Here is a 20097-nt window from a genome sequence, read left to right as displayed (position 1 = left end):
ACGAATAAACATGTTGCGTCCCACTAGATGGCGCATTTGCCTTATTTACAAGCACCACGGTCATCGGAGCTGATCGCTGCCACTCTCAGCAGCGTGCGTCTACTAAGGTCTACTAAGATTCCACAATCTATTACACCTCGTGAGCAAAACAGGCTACAGGTAAAATTAAACATCTTCAGTTGAGCAACTCAGGCAAGTTAAACTGATTTAAAAACAAACAAACACTATAATACTAGGAAAAGAATCCTCTATATGTCAATAAATGCAACAGATTGAGTATTCAGAAAAAAAAATGCTTACTTTAAATAAGAAAATCCAACAAACCAACAAGTGCAACACTAAAAAGCAAACCAACAATCAAAATAATGCTTAATTGCCTTAGCTTCGTCCCACACTTATCAGCTTAGCTACTAAGAATAACACACATTATTCACCTGGACAGAAGGAGGTTCTGAGGAACGTGTTGGTCCTGGAGCTTCCTGGTCAGGATGTTAGGGAGATCCCTCTGGCTCAATGTCTGGAGCGCCAACATATTTTAGAATTGCTCCTGCAGAGACAAAGCTCACTAGATCATCAAGCAAAACAGATCAGAAGCACATTTTCCAATTTTATTATTACAGTGATGTTGCAGTAATATAGGAAAATTAAAAATTCATTTGTTTTTAAATTAAACATTATGATTGCAGTGTCCCTTTAAAGCTTTTACCCAATTACAAAACTGTCACTTTTAAGAGTTTTTGGCATTTCTTTACACACTGTACTAGTTAAAGTAATAAAACTAAGATAAATGACCCACTACCACAACAGTCTAAAATAGTCAACACCATGCCAAATAAAGTATTTCCATAAAATATTTCTTTGAATTATAAAACAGTAGCACATTTCTAATGAAGGGCCTACAAAATACAAACTAAGCGTAGTAAATTCATCCTAAGTTAAGGCTAAAATAACATTAAGAGTCAAATATGTGAGAGACAACTTCCACTGAACAATAACAGGGGACTGACTACAACAACAACTACAACATGCCCTCCCTCCCTCCCTCCCTGTTAGAATGTGAATAAACGGGTGTGGAGTCAATCAGTCATTCCCATGGCAGGATAGGCCAACTTGACAGGACATGGTCAACTTTCATAAAACAAACAAAAACGCTGATTCATGACGAACAAATATTAGCCAGCCAGCTAACATTTATCCGACGCTAGCTAGCTGGCTAGCAGGACAAATAAACAAACTTGGGGGGGGGGACAACAGCGTTTCACCTCCACCTCTCCAGCCCACATCACAAACAAATAACTTACCTTTCCCCTTTGCAAGTTTTTCTTGATCAGTTTTCTTTTCCTTTCGTTTTTCCGCACCGCAGGGATAACTCCTTTTTGATGCCATTATGGTGTCTGTTTGTTTTTAATCCTCTCGCTAACGGGAACGAATGGTAGCTGTCAATCATTCACATCATACCTGTGCGTCGCCGGCCCGCTACGTCACAACCTGCGTGACAGTGTGGCAAGCCCCCAGAGTCCAAGATGGCGTCCCATTCCTTTCAATGAAGTTGCTCACCCAGCGCATGGCTCCCAAAAACTTTTTGACTTCCGCATTGATGGGATAATAGAGCATGCGCAGTTGTGTCAGTGTGGAGACCGTCACGAACCGTACGAAATTCAACGTGGAAATTAATGTATTTTTTACGGAACAACTGACGATTGTTGTTTGGAAATTTTGATGATGATGATGATGATGATGATGATGATGATGATGATTATTATTATATTAATAAAATAGTATTATTATAATAATATACTATTATTTGTGTATTAAACAAGTGAGCAATGTGCCACTGAATAATAAATGATAATTCTTTGAAGCAACTCTCTTTGGAAAGCAGACAAAGTAATGAAATGATTGGTCTATTTATTTCATCAGAACTAAAAAATAAAAAATAAAAACTGAACGATCTTGAAAGTTCCTCCCTTTCTCTTGCACCTGTCGACTGGTCAACTTTTGGTTTCTCTACAGTGTTCGAGAAAATGCCGACCTGTGCTGCAATTAACTGTGTCACCCGATCAACAGGCAAAGGGTGCAAAGGACCCACGTTACTTCGGTAAGAATGATTAATGAAATGACTGTAAGGAACTTTTATGCCGCTGACGTTTTTACGTACGTACGTCCGTGTGTGTGTAGCTAACACAAATTTGCAAATATTTTGTCGTCCTCATGGAATTAAACAGCACACCATGTTAATTTATCAGCGAGTGCTCTCTCTTTTCATGCAATTCATCACGCTTAACATGTAATGCTGAATCATGAAAGCTATGGAGCAAAAAATAATAATTACATAAACGACGAGTGAAATAAAATGTGTCATTCATTCAATAAAGATTTCATTCATTCATCTTCTATACCCGCCTATTCCTATTCAGGGTCACGGGGGTCTGCTGGAGCCTATCCCAGCTGTCTTAGGGCGAAGGCAGGGTGACACCCTGGACAAGTCGCCAGTTCATCGCAGGGCCACATAGAGACAAACAACCATTCACACTCACTTGCACACCTACGGACAATTTAGAACGTTCAATTGACCTCACGTGCATGTTTTTGGAGTGTGGGAGGAAGCCGGAGAACCCAGAGAGAACCCACGCAGACATAGGGAGAACATGCAAACTCCACACAGAAAGGTCCCAGGTCCGGGCAGTTGAAAATGCCATTTTATTTCATTTAACAAAGCATATCATTATTTCATCATGCATTTAATTGTTTTGTGGTCCTGTGTTTTAGTGCTTCATAATTGTATTCTGTTGTCAAATTTGCCCATCAAAGTCAGATTAGTAATCCTGTACATCAGTTTAAGGAAAACCAATTCTAGGTAATGGATTGCAGATCTTGTAGTGACCTGTTACAATGGAAAGAAATGTATACATAATAAGTACGTCTGTGTGCCCGATATTTTAGCTAACACTAAACTTTCTGCACAACTGTCTGCATTGTGTTCAAGCTTAAATTAGTTAAATATGTTTGCATACCCAATTTTAAGTAAAATTACACAAAAATTATTTTGGAATGTTTTGCTTTTTACAGCTTTCCTTTTGGGGACAGAAAAAGGTTGCACAAATGGGTGGAAAATGTGAGAAGAAAAAACTGGACACCCAATGACAACTCCAGGCTGTGTGCTCTTCACTTTGAAGAGAAATCTTTCATTTGCGTGGTGAGAGAAAGTGCCTAACTTCAACAGCTGTCCCAACCATTTTTAGTTTCTTCAAATCAGGTAAGAGCATGGCTACCAAACAAAAGGTAAGTGAGTCACACACACACCCACACACACACACGTGATTTTGATCAAATCTTTGACCACACATATTCTAAAAAATGTAAAGAGGTGTCAGAGATCTTTGAAGAAGACAGTTTTCTCGTGATTCAGGAACCATGTGACAGCCATACTGTGTCTGATGTACATGTAGAGGTCACAAATGATGTAGAGATCACCAATGATGAAGAGGTCACAAATGATGAAGAGGTCAGAGCAACAATGAAGGGATTTTACATTGACTGTTCAGTTAACATGTTCAATGTTAAAATATTCACATGAAAAAAACTTGAAAATCGTTACGGCAGACGTAAAAAAAAAATTGTAAGAAAGTGTTGAAAGTTATCTTGAAATCATTTATGAAGATACTCATTATAATATTGATGAAGTGTTATTTCATGTTTTGTTGGCTGTTTCAAGGGTTTATTTAGTTTGTTGTGACACAATCTAAGGTTCAATTTGTAAAGAAATAAAAGTTCTTGTGAAAAAAGATAGTGGTCAAAGTGATATTATGTGTTATTTGTGTTTGTGTTTTTTGTAGTCTTGTCTGGATTTGTCCTGTTCGTTTCTGGTCTGTGTTTGTGTTCCCACTCTTGGCCTGCTTCTTGTCGTGGTGAGTGGGCTTTTAACTAAGACAGGACAATTATATTATATTGTCTGAAGCCAGCAAAACAGTCATTATTATGAGAATTATAACTGAAGCACACTAAATAATACACCATCAGTCACATTTTGCTTTTCTGTTATTAATCTAATGTGTGTTATGTCAAGCCTCCACAGTGGCGTGCTGCAGTCAGGATGAGACAAACAAGGTGAATGGATGGACGGATTGATGAGCCCAGCGAGCCTCCACCATCCACAGACAAGCCAGTCCCATTTTCCACCCAGAAGGATGTCTCTTCCATCTATCTTTGCCTGCCAGGGAAATGCAACCAAACATAGTAATTACAGATGGTGTTGTCTCTGTTAAAGTGACACATGGAAAAATAATAATAATAATAATAATAATAATAATAATAATAATAATAATGATAATAATACTACTACTACTACTACTAATAATAATAATATATATATATATATATATATATATATATATATATATATATATATATATATATATATATATATATATATATATATATATATATATATATATATATATATATGTTTTGTGATTCATGTTCATGACAATAACAATCAAACAGATTTTCTTCATTCTTCCAATGAGTTTCGCAAACAAACAAACAAACATGGAATTTTCCCTGGATCATACTAATACGTTTGTAGATTATATAAAGACAATTATAAAACACATTTGTTGTGGTTTTATATTAAAGCAGATAGTCAAACGTAAATGTAGCATGGTAATGTTGCGAAGACACATTTATTTTTGTTTTTCTTTGTTTCTTTAGAAGCTTTGATTTTGGTTTTCTGTGGAAGCACAATAGACAACACACATGTTAACGTCCGCTACTACGGTTCGCTCCGCATAGGTCTCACGAGCCACTTGAGAGACTTCCTCTCGAGCGTTATCTACTTTTTACATTTCAAAACACAGATCCATACCCGACTTCGACTTGAACTTATTAATCGTGTCGTTTCCCACATTCAATCTTACTCGTATACGTTTAAATATTCACATTTCTACTGAATAAACATCCCATAACGTTAAACGAACACTAACATAACCGAGCGTCAACCCCGCCTCCTGGTAACCTAGCAACGGGCTAGCCGTTGTTTCCTCTTCGCTAGGTAATCACTCAGAGACGATACATTCAAAACGTAAATTTAACTCACATACCCTCGATCTCAGACTTCAATTACGAAACAGCCACACATACGTTTGCTCTTATTTTCAACCATTTCCCCTTCTCACCTGTGGAAGCACAACAGATAACACACACGTTAACGTCCGCTACGACGGTTCGCTCCGCATAGGTCTCACGAGCCACTTGAGAGACCTCTCTAGCGTTATTCCCCGGGGCGAACACGACCTCGACTGGTAGAAGTGGGTAACTGCACCCTGCTCACTGATCACTCTCACACACGCCACAAACCACAACAAAAGCAGGAACAGTGCTTTGCCACAATTATGCTACATAAACACGTCCTGGTCCCCTCTGGATCCTCTTTTCCGGTCCTCGCGATCACTCTCTTGGCTGCGGTGGGCATGGTTCTGCCCGCGGTGTCTTCCTTTGTCAGGGCATTCTCTGGCCCAGTGACCCATGCGGCCGCAGATGTGGCACGCCCCCTTTTCGCCTCTGTCTCCGCTAGTCGCCCTTCGTCGGTTGTCGTTGTTCCTGTAGGGCCGTCTCGCCGTGTCACTGAGGTGCTTCATCATGGTGAGGGAGGCACGCTTTATCTTCTTGTCCTCTGCATCGCTGGCCTCCTGCAGAAGCCTCTCAGCGTGCACTGCATGACGTCGGACCTCTGTCAGCCGGGCATCTTCAATCCCCACGCAGCAGCTTGTGTTAACTGCTTTGGCGATCTGGGGGAGCAGCCCTTGTCTGAAAGCAGTGATGAGGCTGGCCGTTTGGTTGACGGCAGTCCTGATGAACGTGGCGACGCTGCGGCGTCGGTGCTGGAGTGCGCAGGGTTGTACGGTGGTAGCGTTGGATGAGGGCAGGCGGGTGGAGGGAAGACAGGCATGTCCAGGAGAGGGTCCCTCGGGCCTGTAAGAGAAGGATACAGACGATTTGGTGCATTTGAATGCTCGTGTGTGAGCGGCTCCTTTTCTCCCTCCTCTGGGGAGTGTGTGTGAGCGTGTGCACCCTCTGCCGTTATCTCTGTCACCCCTGTGCTCCAGCGCCCAGCGCTGTTCACACGTTTCTTTACTTGTTTCCTGTCCCTGACCTCTGCTTCAGGTTTCCAGAATGAAAAACACCTTTAATGATCTTTGATGATTTGAATCTCCCACCTGTTTGGGTTTTTCTTTTTTGTAACCTTTCCCTCGGCTATATTCAGTTTATCCCGGAGGTTTCTTAATTCCTCCATACTCAGTGATCCCCCCTCTGGGAAACCATACTTTTCAACCCAAACATCCAACATATCAAGACAATCTGGACCGTATTTTTTCCGCATGTCGTCCACAATTTGTCCCCCCTGGGGAACTGCAGCAGCCACTTTGCTCTGGTTCTTCCCCATCCCTGTCTAGACTTATTACTTGTAGCTGCACAGGCGTCCCTGTGCCCCCTTTTTTTACTCAGGCACAAAAAGGTAGAGAAAAAATTCACCCCTTCGGTACTTAGTCACCAAAGGTTTTGCCCGCTCAGCCCTCACCAACCTTCTTGGATATCTGGTGAGCGGGACAGGCCCGCGATATGACCTTGACTGGGGCGATATTATGATTTAGCGTACGTTACGCTCAACGTCATTCCGTGCGGCAGGTAAAAAAAAAGGTGGTGTTGTCCTGGGTGTCCCAATTCCATCGCAAGCCGATCGGAGCCGATTATCACCCGGGTCGTTTGTCGGGTTGGTTGACCCGTTTTGTCGTGCAACAGCTGCAACTGCAAACTGCAGGCTTCAATTTACCGACGCCTTACACATGTGATGGCATGGAGACTGTGCATTGTAGCAACATCAGTCCCCTCAGAGAGAATCTTCTCCAAAACAGGGCAGATATTTACAGAGAGAAGAAACAGGATCAGCCGCACAAAGATGAGGCTCTTGGTTTTTCTCATTGTCAATCTTCACTAAAGGACAAAACTGTTATCTGAATGCTGATTTTTTTTTTCTTTTTGTTTTACACATTTTAATTCATATTTTGTTGTGTGAGTTTCTGTAAGCGTATGTTGTTTGACTTTACATTTGTGTAGTAGTAAAAAACTAAACGTTTAAAATTGGTAATAGTTATTTAGATAGAGGCACCTAGATCCACCTGTGGGTCATAACACCCCCTCCCTTAAGAACCAAACCCTATTAACATTCCTACAAACAAAACTAAACAAGAAAAACCTCAGTTCCCCTGAAATAAGAATTCCGCAGCTAGTCCACACGTACACGTGATAACGCATCTGCCAACACATTATCATTATCAGAGTTTCCCAGGCGCGCCGAATGAACACCGATTTTTTTTTTTTTTTTTTTCATGAGCCCTCCCTCCGCCAATGGGCACGGAGGGGGCGGAGGCTCAGGCGACACATTTTTCCTAGCGACGTAACGCCCGGTTCACACTGGACGCGGAAGCGCCACAAAGCGCCGCAAAGTGCCGAGCGCTTCCATTCGGCGCCCATGTTAAGCAATGTAGTGGTTCACACCAGACGCGAACAGGCGCGCGGCTCCCCTCGCGGATCGCGCCATGCATTTAACGTCAGTTCACTGGACGTGGAAGCGAAGCGCCGCTGAGCGCTTCCATTCGGCGCCCACGTTAATCAATGTGGTGGTTGCGCGGCTCGCGGCATGCATTTGTTGTTTCGACGTCTGCTCTATTTCGTGCGCGAGCCGTGAGCGGTCCTCGTCAATAGTACAGGAAGTCGCTCAATAAAAACGAGAAAATCCGGTGAATTTTCAAAATAAACTAATTTCAAAATAAAAACCCAATGACAAATTCGATCATATATCATATTTGTATGTTATATTTGTCAGTACATTGTATCAGAGTGCGAGAGAGATTAAACACACACACACACACACACAGAGGAAGACTTGATCAAAATACGTGTTTGATCCTAGAGATGCCAGTCAATGATCATTATGAAAGAGGTCTTGTCTTGAGATGGACACCTGAGTGCGTGTTTCTATTCATTTACACACACACGCACAAAAGTGAGCTATGGAGCGGGCTGGCTACGGGGCGAGGGTGGGCGATGACGAAAATGATTTTTTTTATTTTATTTTTTTTAAAGAAAAAAAAAAGAAGTGAAAAAGTGGAGCAGTGCAGCTGAGCAGAAGCGCTTGTCGACCGTCGCGGAGCTGTTCGCGTCTGGTGTGAACCAGTTGGAGCCTCGCTCGCGAAATTCGTTGGCGCGGCGCTTCCGCTTCCATTGAAATGAATGGCACGAGCCGCGCGCCTGTTCGCGTCTGGTCTGAACCACTACATTCAGTGCGTTTACATGGCACTAGAGAAAATCGAACTATTGCCTTAGTCCGATTATGATCGGAGACCTCACGTGCGTGTAAACACCTTACTCCGATTATGATTGGAGTTTGAGAACTCCGATTGGAATCGGAGAACTCCGATTGAGACACCCAGATAATGCGACTGGAATTCAAATTTCTCTGCCATGTATACGCCTTAATCGGACTATTAACTGGACAATGCGAGTGCGCATGCGCCACGCCTCGCTCTCGCGACTCATGACCGCACAACTACGTCGTCTAACAAAACAGACGGCGCGAAACAACCTGGCAAACGCGAATAAGAATGTTGACATTTGGAGAGAGGATGAGACCGGGGCGATGCTTTCTCTTCTAAAAGAGATGGACATATTAAAATAACGCGCAACGGAGACCTTTTTAAAAAGGGTAGCGCAGCAAATGCAGGACTCCGGCTTTGCGCACCCCTGAACAAATACGTATTCCTTCGTATTTATATTTCTACCTTTTCGTTCACATTTTTTGTAAGTTAGAAGAATTTTAACTTTGTAAATAAAAGCAAAGCAAAGAGATGTTTTCCTGATTTGTTTTTATTTGGGTAATTTCGCTGTTATTCTGCTGGAAACGGCGTGCAGCGGCACCAGCTTCCTCCATAGTCGGCACTTTAATGAGCGTGTGTATAACTGAAGACACCGTTCCTTTGCAAAACCTGTACACAAACTCTCCCACCAGTCTGCTCCGAACCCGAATCCAACAAGAACGAGAGTTTGGGGTCCGTAGCGACGGCACAAAGCGTAGCATCGAAGTGTTGTTGTAGCCCTCCAACAGCAAACAACGTTCTTGTCTGCCTTTTAAAATAACCAGGAGCACAAGAAATAGGGTACACCTTATCTGCAAAGCAAGTAACACGTACATTATGAACTATCGTTCCATATCATAATAGATTTAATATGTCAACCGAAAGCAGCTGACCGGCTGAAAAGACTCACTCCACCCCCTAGTGTTGGGAGGAGGACCCGTCAATAATTTGAATTTCTCAGCTGCATGGATACGGGGACCAAGGTGAGAACTCCGATTGGACGAGAAAACCGAATGATTGCTTAGTCCGATTAAGCTCTGCATGTAAACGCACTGATTGATTAACATGGGCGCTGAATGGAAGCGCTCGGCGATTCGCAGCGCTTCACTTCGCGGCGCTTCGCTTCGCGGCGCTTCGCTTCGCGGCGCTTCCACGTCCAGTGTGAACCGGGCGGAACTTTTCAACATTTTGACGTGGCAGACGCGGGACGATCGTTTTCTATCAGGAGTGTGCACTACATAATCTGTATCGGAAAGTTTGCGCTCCACGACATACGGACCAGAAAAACCAGCCTGCAAACCGGAACCGGGTAACGGCAACAATACCAACACACAACGCCTGTCTCAAAAACTCGAGCCACAGCTTTCTTGTCAAACTGCCGCTTCATTTTAGACTGGCTGGCGACAAGAGTTTGGTGAGCAGTTTCACAAGCACGATGCAAGCGTTCACGGAAAAAAAATTACGTAATCTAACACATTATTCTCTACTCGTTTAACATCGGAAAGCCACTTACCCCTTAACAGACGCAAGGGTCCTCTCACCGAACACTAAATCAGCTGGGCTGAACCTGAGGGACTCCCACACATACAATCGACGACTGAAGATACACTTTATGCTGCGGAACCATCACTGTGCTCATTTTAACCCCCCCCACACACACACTCACACTAAAATATACGAATTGCAGTAGGTTGGTTTTGCTGCTCTTGGTTGTCCGTTAGTTTTTTGAGAGTTAGTAGTAGATAGATCCCTAGATAGTAAGTTTGATAGATGGATAGAAATAGATAAGTTAGTTAAAGTTACACACACGCACATATATATATATATACATATATATATTAACCTCTTTCAATGAACTCCAAAACATACATGGTCAAAATCCATATTATTATTATGTTGTTGTTTTTTTTAAATGCTCATACAAAACAAAAAAAAAGTGTCACATCCACTTGTAGTGCATTATTTTTGCCAGCAAGCTTCTCTTGTTACACTGACCACATTGACCCATATTGTCCATATACTCACCTGAATCAGGTACCCTGCAAGGGCAACAACCTTCCTCGAGGTGATCGGTGGAGTGACGTGCAACCAGCACGTGACCTCTACGACGAGCTTCCACCCACGGAAGTGCCATAGGAGGACACAGATTAAATAGTATGGCTTGTCCACCAGAAGGCTGTATTATGGTGTACATAATATAAAACTTCTGCCCAGTTCTGCTTGTATTGCAATGGTTGGTGTTCCTGAAGTTTCATTTTTCGTCCCTTTTTATTTTTTACATCCATGTTTGTGATGAAATTGTATTGTGAATCGCTAGCTCGCATTGCATGCTGGGAAACAGCGTCACTCAAGGAAGTTTTGGCTACACGGTCCTGAAGGGAAGTGGGTTTTAGTGCACTGGAATGGGATGAATGTGTTTAATCAAGCAGTACAAACCTGTCTTATCGTACCTTGTCTTAATACTTCACTTTGAATGGCCATATTGTTTAGGATTAGAATTAGATGACAACTTCTTCACAATATTTGCAACTATTCAATTTGACCAGCAGGTGTCAGTAGAAGACGAAATTTCATGTTGACTATTTCCTAATGGAAGTGCTCTCTTTACGTTGGGTTTTTCTCATAATTATTTGAAGTGTAGGCCTGTAGTTGATGAGGGATCACGGTGTGCTAACGCTACTCAAACAGCTTAGATGAAAAAAGGGAGTGTGATTTGGATTTGTGGTACATTATGACAATCTTGGACTTGCAAGACTGAGGCGACGGTTCAATTCCCATCAACGTGTATTATATATGTGTTATTTAGCTCATCTATTCTACATTTTAAATAGATCACATTTGACATCTGACCCACTGAACACTTACTATTAAACATATTTTTAAACTATGGGCTATTTAGTTTTGTTTTAGGATATAATATAATTCATTGCACAAACTGTCAGGCTAAGTATAGAGCTATAGTCTACTACAATCAGTCGTGCCAAAAAAGAGACATTGTCTTTATTTTTCATTTTTATTTTATTGTGTCAGCATTGAACCGTACAACCATGTAGTGTTGTCCAACAAGAATGCATGGCGAATCAAATCCCAAACAACCTATGAAACAATGAACACGTTTCCATTGCACTTCATTTTATTGAGCACTAGATGACCTCCTCGAGCACTGTGTCATTGAAGCCTCGAGTAATGAACCATTTTTTGAAACAAGTGTCGAAGCTTCAACAAAGCCTCGATCGGCCATCACTACCTACGGCTGCGTGCTCTAACACCATTTCAGAAGTGACTAACTGCAGAGTTGGGATGACCGTCAGGCTGGCTCGACTGCTCCTCCTTCTCAGCCGTGGCGCGTCCAATCAGCAGCCGACATCCAGGACCGCACCTGCAAGGCGTTATCCTCTCTCTCTCTCTCTCTCTCTCTCTCTCTCTCTCTCTCTCTCTCTCTCTCTCTCTCACACACACACACACACAGAGGCACCTAGACCCAGTGTTATGACCCCTGTTATGACCCCTGGGTCATAACACTCCGTGTGGATCTTTTCACTCTGGCATTGAAAGGGGGTGCTAGCGCTAGCCGTTTGCTAAGCTATGTACAGACAGCACCACCACTTGCCGAACCACATAGTCACACCGTTTATATACAACAACTCGTCATCAATATCTCTAAAGTAGAAGTCAAGAACTTTTTTCAAAAACGATAACTAACTCAAACTTGTGTGTTTATAAAAACAAACTAAAACAAACTTAAATTGAAGTCATATTTCACTTCGTTTACGTCGGTTAAATGAATATTTGCCCAGGAAAATCTTTTAGTTTTACGCAGCAGCACCTAAATGCACCTCGCTTTCTGTGACGTCACCCCTCTTTCACAGCAGTATGTTGACGAGCGACTCGCGGCGGGAAAGTCCGATATGCCACTTTTTCCCAATACGACGAAGAGAGTGACAAAAGCCAATGTCTTGTGGTGGAAAGACACAAAATATGTGGCTTGCTTCTAAAAAGGGAAAAACCCCGACAAACCTCCATTTAAGAAGCTCGCACAAAGCAGTACTGAACATGTTTGAGACTGGGAAGTAGACACGACAGTTTGACTCAGTTGACTCAAATATCCTGTGGCGATGAGAGTGGTTATGGCTATCTGATAAAGCAAGATTTAATATTGGGAATTTAACAAAATGAAAAGGAACTGACAACGCCACCCTGGGAATTTCACCCAGGGAGTTCTACTAAACACAAAAGTAATAATTAGGCACACAGGTAAGTTCTCAACTTTTATTCAACATTTAAAAATAAAAGGAACAAACAGATCAACACTTAAAACGGAGCTACTGAGCTCCTTATTCTTGGTGTAGAAACTGAGGCTTACCGATGAGGGGGCCAAACGGGGGAGGAACCAAAGAAAACAAGGAACACCCCACTCACACGTGACACACCTGCAAAGAAAGTGAAGTGCAAAAAAAAAGAAGAAAACAACCACAATCCCGGGTCACAGCACTCGAAGGGGCCCACCACCCGGGACACCGCCACCACCAGCAGCTCTCAGCGACTACAAAAGAAAAGATAAACAGTTGGTTACTAAAAGTTCCCTAAAATCTGTCACATGTACTGAAATAGCAAGAAAAACAAACAAACAATGCAATTAAACACACACACACACACACACACACACACACACACACACACACACACACACACACACACACACACACACACACACACACACACACACACACACACACACACCACTGTAGCTGGACCGGCGACTTGATCGTGTAACGTCTGCTGTCTGAGGGTCAGCGGTGGCGACGTAAGCAAACGAGGAAAAACACAACGAGAACGGAAAAACAACAAGTAAAACCAAGGCGGGACGGAAGCAACATGCACCGTCGACCGTCTGTACGGGGCGGCTAGCACAATCAAGTGTGGGCAAAGCAGCAGTGTTCCTGCACTTATCTTATAGGACTGAGTTTTGGGCCGCAGGTCTTGATCACCAAGCGTCCTCCAGGTGAGGAGAACAACGAGGAGGCTCTGCGCAGCTTTGTGCTAGCAGGCGGCTGTAGTGTGCCGGTGAGGTGTTCAGGAAGCACTGTGAAAAGAACGGACAGGTGAGGTACTACGTACCTATGCTAATAAGCCATAATAATTTAAATGCTAAAATGTCCGCACCTGATCCTCTTAAAACTCGGGCACACAAAGCGGATGTTCAGTGTCCCATTGACCACAGTGGACCACTAAACAAAGCTTTTAAGAAAAATGCGAAATGAAGCAACTGAGAGCTAAAACAACATGCAAACAATGCCACAGTACAGCTTTTCTCAAACGGGTCAATTTTGAAATCATTTTAATCAACTCTGTCTTCATTGATCAGAAGCTTTTTGCAGATTTGGAATTAAAAAAAATTAACTGCAGGAATCATAAAATCGTCTCATCAGTGACGTTTATAGAGCCATTAAAAAATTAAATATGTGCTGAACAGACGAACGGCGGTGTAAGAGGCCTGTGTGACCAGCAGGGGGCAGCAGAGGACCGACAGCCGCAAGTTCCTCCTCAGAGAGGCCTGAGAAGGTTCTGCACCTTCAGCTCCTCCAGGAGGTCCTCAGCAAGTGTCAGAGTTTGTTGTTTTGTTTTTTTTTTTTTACCTCGGTCGGCAGTCACAGTATGAAGCTTGCAGCCAGGGGGCACTGCAGCTCACTCAACACCTACAAGGTTTGAAAAGGAAATTGAGTGGAATTCATCTGCAATGAAAAGAAAAGCACAACTACAGCAGAAAAACTGAACACAAAGACGCACAAAGTTTGAACTACACACTGATTTTCTTCTTCTGTTGATTCAAATGAATTTGACAGAAATAATATCTGAAAAAATAGAAACCAAATGTTAAATTTCGACATTTAAAAAATGGACAGATTCATTTACACCCAGAAAGATAAGAAGATATTTAGCTCTCAGCCAATTAGAGCTGCTGCTCTTGTGTTTGTGTGTGTGTGTGTGTTTGTGTGTGTGTGTGTGTGTGTGTGTGTGTGTGTGTGTGTGTGTGTGTGTGTGTGTGTGTGTGTGTGTGTGGCTGCTCTCAGGGGTAGATCCTCAAAAAAGGGAGCGCAGCGCTAAAATGCGGCGCATTTTGCGGCGGGATTGCGGCCGCAATTTGCGCAACAGGTGCGGGTATCCACAAAGGTTTTTGCGCTAATGACATGCAGGCGCAAACACGCCCACGAATGCGGCACCTGAAACAGGTGCGAATGTTGCGGTCTGGCAACCTGAGAGCAGTTTGCGCCAAAGGTTGTTGGTGAGTGCATGTGTTTGACAGCGAAACTCTGCTAGGATAAAAGCGCTCTTGTGCGCGCCTCGCATTACGATGCAAGACGCGTTTGTCACCAACACCTGAGTACACTTTGTATTTTTCATAGCCGATCTAAAATATTGGCATATATACTATAGTCTTTGCCGATCTATATGTAAGATTTGGGGACCTACATATGTAACGGTGTTATTAAATTGTGTTCAATCATGTTAAACTTGGGTTGGGGCACAGCCATGGCTCTTTATATTTTATTTTTATTTTATTTTGTATTTTATTTTGAAGTTAGCGCTTTGCATTCTGGGCGATCCTCAGTACAGAGGAAGCCCATGAAGCAGGTGAGATGGTCTCCTCCCTGCTGAGACAGAAATTAATGCAATGAGTTGAGCTATGCTTCATGTAACTGTGTTTGAGTGTTCAAATGTGTGCTGGTGTCTTTTATTTTATTTATTTATTTATTTATTTATTTATTTTTAGCAAAGTTCGTTTTTATTTTTATTGCTATTAAAAACGATTAGCATGCTAGCATGTCCATTAGCAGCACACAGCTCTCATACGGAGCACGTTGTCTCTGCAGGACCAAGTTTCATGGAGCAAGTTATGGTTGTGTCCCATTCTGTTTCAGGTATGTGTGTGTAACTGGAAGAATGTTACAGTGTATAAAAATGGAGCTTTAGGGAGTGAATTATTTAAATTGCGAATGTAATTTTTTTTGTATTTTGTAGAAAAATGTATTTTATTTTTAATATTATTTGTATTGTAAAAACAACAACTATACGATCACTACTTCAGTACAGAGGAAGTCCATGAAGCAGGAGGTGACCAAGTTTCACGGAGCAAGTTATGGTTGTGTCCCATTCTGTTTCAGAGAATAAACTGCTGCTCCACACCTGACTTCTTCATTATACAGCAAGCAGGACAGAATAGGAGAGGTCACACATATACTGTATATATTGCAGGCTTTTCAGAGAGGAACGTTTCACTCAGAAGCCAGAAACACTTTGACAGACAGAAGCTACGCCTGGTTTTGGCCGGCGGTGTTTGCGTCTGTCAAACTGCGCACGGACACGAGCGCAAACTCTTTCTGGATCTGCCACGGTTTGAATTAGGCATATTTGCATAGAGGGGGGGGGGGGGGGTCATTTTGCGTGCAATGACTCATTTAAATACATTCAAATGAGTCTGGCGCAACACTGCCGCTACTTGCGCCTCGGCGCATTTTGCGCCGATTTTCACGTTTGCGTCCTCTCTGGATCGGAATCACCGTTTTTGGTGCTATTTACACGGATTTTCAGGCGCAAAAGCCGCGCAATCGCTTTGTGGATCTGGCCCACAGTCTTTTAAACTGGGACAGTCTTCACACATTTGCAGATTTAATTTTGATTTCTAAAGTACTGCATAGTTTGGCTCCAGATCCTCTGGCAGAGTTCACCAGCCAAAGAAACAGCTGTGTGTGTGTGTGTGTGTGTGTGTGTAATTGCATTGTTTGTTTGTTTTTTTTGCTATTTCAGTACATGTGACAGAAGCCCTGCAAGCGATGATGTACAAAAAAGCTTTGCAATATTGTTTGAGGATGTGTAATCACACACACCACCAACGACAACAGATGAGCCCCGTAATTCAGTGGAAACTGGCAGTATAACATACATTTTACATAGTCAACAGTAAGTCTACATGGATTCTTTATAGTTTTTCAAATAAACATTTTCTCCATATTTTGCTCTATAAAAACAATACTTCTGATCTTGTATAAACAGTACATCAGAACAACTCCGCCTTATAAATATTGTTAGATATGTTCAATATGTTAGAGAAATATTCAATATATGTTATGATGATCACAATAAAAAAAAAATGCTTCTTAATTTAAGTCCATAAAATGTGATGTAAATTTCAGGATTCCTGCCTGCCAGCGCGGCGCAATCATGGTCGGCTGTCGGCACAGGTGCAATGATGATGATGATGGCGCACCTGTGCGCACCTGCTGTGGTTGGGAGGGGACTAAAGGCGGCAGGGCGAGAAGCCTCGAGAGAGACGCCAACGGCGAGACTTGTAGGAGACTGCGCTCGAGCTTCGCGGAGCAAACCAGCCTGTTCATGAAAGAGCCTGTGTGCCGGACGACGATCGGGGGGTTTTCTCGTGCTTCGTGGGTTTGCAGTGGGGGGATGACGGGTCCAGACGCGTCTGCCGGCGTTCGGTGCTCCCGTGGGGTGGACGCCGCGTTCTTGCGCCCCACCCACTTCCCGTAGTTGCGGACTCCTCCGGGTTGCCAGGTCGGCCCTCTTTTGTGTGTGAGTGTGGGTTTTCTGCTGTGTGCATGCACGCACATGTGGTGGGTTTTGTTTGGTTGCTGTGAGGGTGGGCGTACCTGGGGGGGGGGGGGTCGAGGGGAGGGGAGTGGTTGCGAGGTGCGTGGGGTCTGGCAATTGCCAATAGCTGCCCCTAGCACTCTCTCAACTGTGTCCAGCCCCTGTTCTTTTATTCAGTATTTGTTGTGGTTTTTATCTGCATTAAATAAAGTTGTGTCTTTTGTACCGTCACCACTGGCATCTGTGTCATTTGTTGAGCGATCTGGGGAGGCGTGTCTGCTGGTTGCCAGAAGTCATCCGGGAAGTGCTCAACTGGTGTGAGCCGTTGTGGGCCGGTAAAGGTCCACCAAGCACTTCCCACTGGCAACCGGTGACAATATTAGAGGCAGACTAATAGTGCAGCAGTATTTCTTCATCTTGTCCTTTGAATGTGTTTGACTTGTAACGAGACTCTGATGACAGAAAACAGCCACAAGCACACAAAGGACTCACTGATTATTTTCCATCTTCACTGCTGTTTGGCTGCACGTTGACTGACACACTGCTCTTGTTATTGTGTTGACAACATAATGATCCACACTGGCACAATGACTGGTTTGAGGGAATGACTCAGTGATCTGAACAGCTGCACATCTGGATCATCAACAGGGAGAAATGACTCTTAATATGACATTTACACCATGGAAGAAATCAAATATTTCTTCTCTATTCAGGTTGGAGAGGTGCAGTTTGTCAGAGCTCAGCTGTGATTGGCTGCTCTCAGCTCTGAAGTCCAACCCCTCCCACCTAGGACACCTGGACCTGAGTGACAACCAGCTGCAAGATTCAGGAGTGAAGGAGCTGAGTGGTTTTCTGCAGAGTCCAGACTGTAAACTGGAGGTTCTGAGGTCAGTACTGGTTTGGAACCAGTGGATGATGGTTTCAGCACCAAACACAGTTCATCACACATGTTGAATAAACACTGGACTGAAGATATACTGTTATCAATATGACAGACACATATCTGAAAACGTCACTCTGTTCATGTTTGAACTGAATTATTGTTTTAAAATAAAAAGTTCATCAGTGGTCATGTGACCAAACATCATTGAGACAAACATTAGTTTTGGACTGAAGATTTATTTTAAAGGAGAAGTCGTCATTTCACTTGGATTTCCAGAGTGATGACACCCTGGAAAAACTCTCCATCACATAAACTCTTCATCATTTATTCTCTATTCAGGTTGGAGAACTGCAGTTTGTCAAAGCTCAGCTGTGATTGGCTGCTCTCAGCTCTGAAGTCCAACCCCTCCCACCTCAGAGAGCTGAGCCTGAATCACAACCAGCTGCAGGATTCAGGAGTGAAGGAGCTGAGTGGTTTTCTGCAGAGTCCAGACTGTAAACTGGAGACTCTGAGGTCAGTTCACCCTCTTCACTCTACAACTTCTATCACTCTTGTTATTGTTGTCATGGTTTTCACTGCACTGCTGTTGGAAATTCAATTTGCATTCACTGGTTTGTGTTTGCAATGTCTGAAACTGGGTTTATGGTACAGTGCATAAATAGTACAGTGTGTACAGGGTGTCACCTTGTGGTCAGGTGTTAGATTGCACCACTCATTCACTCGCCCTCTCTCTCCAATTGTTTTTCTTTTTTTTGCCAAACATTTCACTTTGATTTTCAGAGTGATGACACCCTGGAAAAACTCTCCATCATTTATTCTCTATTCAGGTTGTGGTGCTGCAGTTTGTCAGAGCTCAGCTGTGATTGGCTGCTCTCAGCTCTGAAGTCCAACCCCTCCCACCTCAGACACCTGGACCTGAGATGGAACCAGCTGCAGGATTCAGCAGTGAAGCCACTGATGGATCTTGTCCACAGCAGAGACTATCAACTGGAGAGTGTGAGGTCAGTACTGGTTTGGAACCAGTGGATGATGGTTCCAGCACCAAAGCCAGTTGATCCCACAGCAGAGGTCCAGTGTTCTCAGTCACAGTGTGAGAGGAGGATGGTGACGTCCAGCTGCTCCTGATTCATCCAACATCTGCTGCCAAACTGCTTCTTCTCTCAGTTCACCACTCAATTATTGATCAGTTCATCTTCACCAGGCCTCATCTTCACCATGGAGTGTTGGACTGATACAACACTCCATGGTCACATGACCTTCTGATGTTCCACACTCGTCGACATGTGACTGAGAGTCTGCTTCTTCTCACCAGTCACTCCATCATCTCCATCAACAGTCAATGTCTCTGTGATGATGCGTTCAAGGACCGTGAGTCCTGACTCCTGCTGTCTCTTCTTCTCTCTACAGCTGGTGGTCACCTTGAGGGAGGATGAGGAGGAGAGTGAATAGGAGAGCTCCATCTAGTGGTGGCTGACAGAACTACAACAAGTGGAGCCAAACAGCAAGCTGTGTGTCACAACCTTTGACCCCTGTGGAGCCTGGTGGCTGGCAGACTGGTTCTCCCTACAAGCTGCTGTGGTTACTGGGAGAGACGTCCCAGAAGCCACTGGTGGAGCTGAATCCTCAGTGGAAGAAGCAGGACTTGGAGATGGAGGCCGGAGCAGATGGTTCTCAGCATGAAGCCTCCTTTTCACTTTGGATCAAAGGTTCTGGTTGTGTGCCACCACTTTTAATGTTGCTCCTGAGCTGGTTGGTTGTTCCTGTTTGGTTGAACGATTTTCTGAATAAAGTTTTTGACAAACTTTTTCCTTGTGTTGTTTTTACTCCCTTCAGTCGCCAGCAGGCCTCCTCGCTCAAAAGAACTGAAAAAAATTGACCGTCCAATCACAGTTCAGCATGACACGGAGTGGTAGAAAGCAAAATCTCATCATGTCTGAAAAAACTGGAAAAAACACAACAGACCATGAACACAGTGTGTTGTGTCCCAGTGTTTGCCGGGACAGAATCAGTCTCTGTGGCCAGTGGCATGTGAGACTGGATCAGTCACGTGAAGAAGGTTCATTAACACACAGTCCATCTGAAAATATAGATGAGGAAATAAATGGATTTCAACAGACACTGTCAACTTCCTGCTCCGTCACTTCCTGTCGTCTTTCACCAGACCACAGAGACTCTTTCCACTCACTGATACAATACACA

The 20097-nt window shown here is 43.5% G+C and overlaps 1 protein-coding gene across 3 annotated transcripts in view; it reads left to right on the top strand.

The window, feature by feature from the left end:
• LOC142892774 (ribonuclease inhibitor-like) overlaps positions 1 to 20097 on the top strand; it is a 94850-nt gene that overhangs the window by 19276 nt on the left and 55477 nt on the right. The window contains exons 1-4 of one of the 3 annotated variants that reach the window (XR_012927483.1): positions 17585 to 17902; positions 18238 to 18411; positions 18726 to 18899; positions 19306 to 19647. Coding sequence is in view for 1 of the 3 variants with exons in the window: in XM_076033055.1 (XP_075889170.1) it covers positions 17670 to 17902; positions 18238 to 18411; positions 18726 to 18899; positions 19306 to 19321 (597 nt within the window). In the remaining 2 variants the exon portion in view is untranslated. Of the gene's footprint in view, positions 1 to 17584; positions 17903 to 18237; positions 18412 to 18725; positions 18900 to 19305; positions 19703 to 20097 lie in introns of those variants that run through there. The other 2 variants (XM_076033055.1, XR_012927484.1) reach the window with 2 other exon arrangements.

The sequence above is a fragment of the Nelusetta ayraudi genome, unplaced genomic scaffold (genome assembly GCF_046127955.1).
Source record: "Nelusetta ayraudi isolate G7.1 ecotype Tasmania unplaced genomic scaffold, CSIRO-AGI_Nayr_v1 ptg000039l, whole genome shotgun sequence".
In the NCBI taxonomy this organism is placed as follows: domain Eukaryota; kingdom Metazoa; phylum Chordata; class Actinopteri; order Tetraodontiformes; family Monacanthidae; genus Nelusetta; species Nelusetta ayraudi.
Note: the sequence above shows the minus strand (reverse complement) of the source record. Positions and strands in the feature narration are given on the sequence as shown.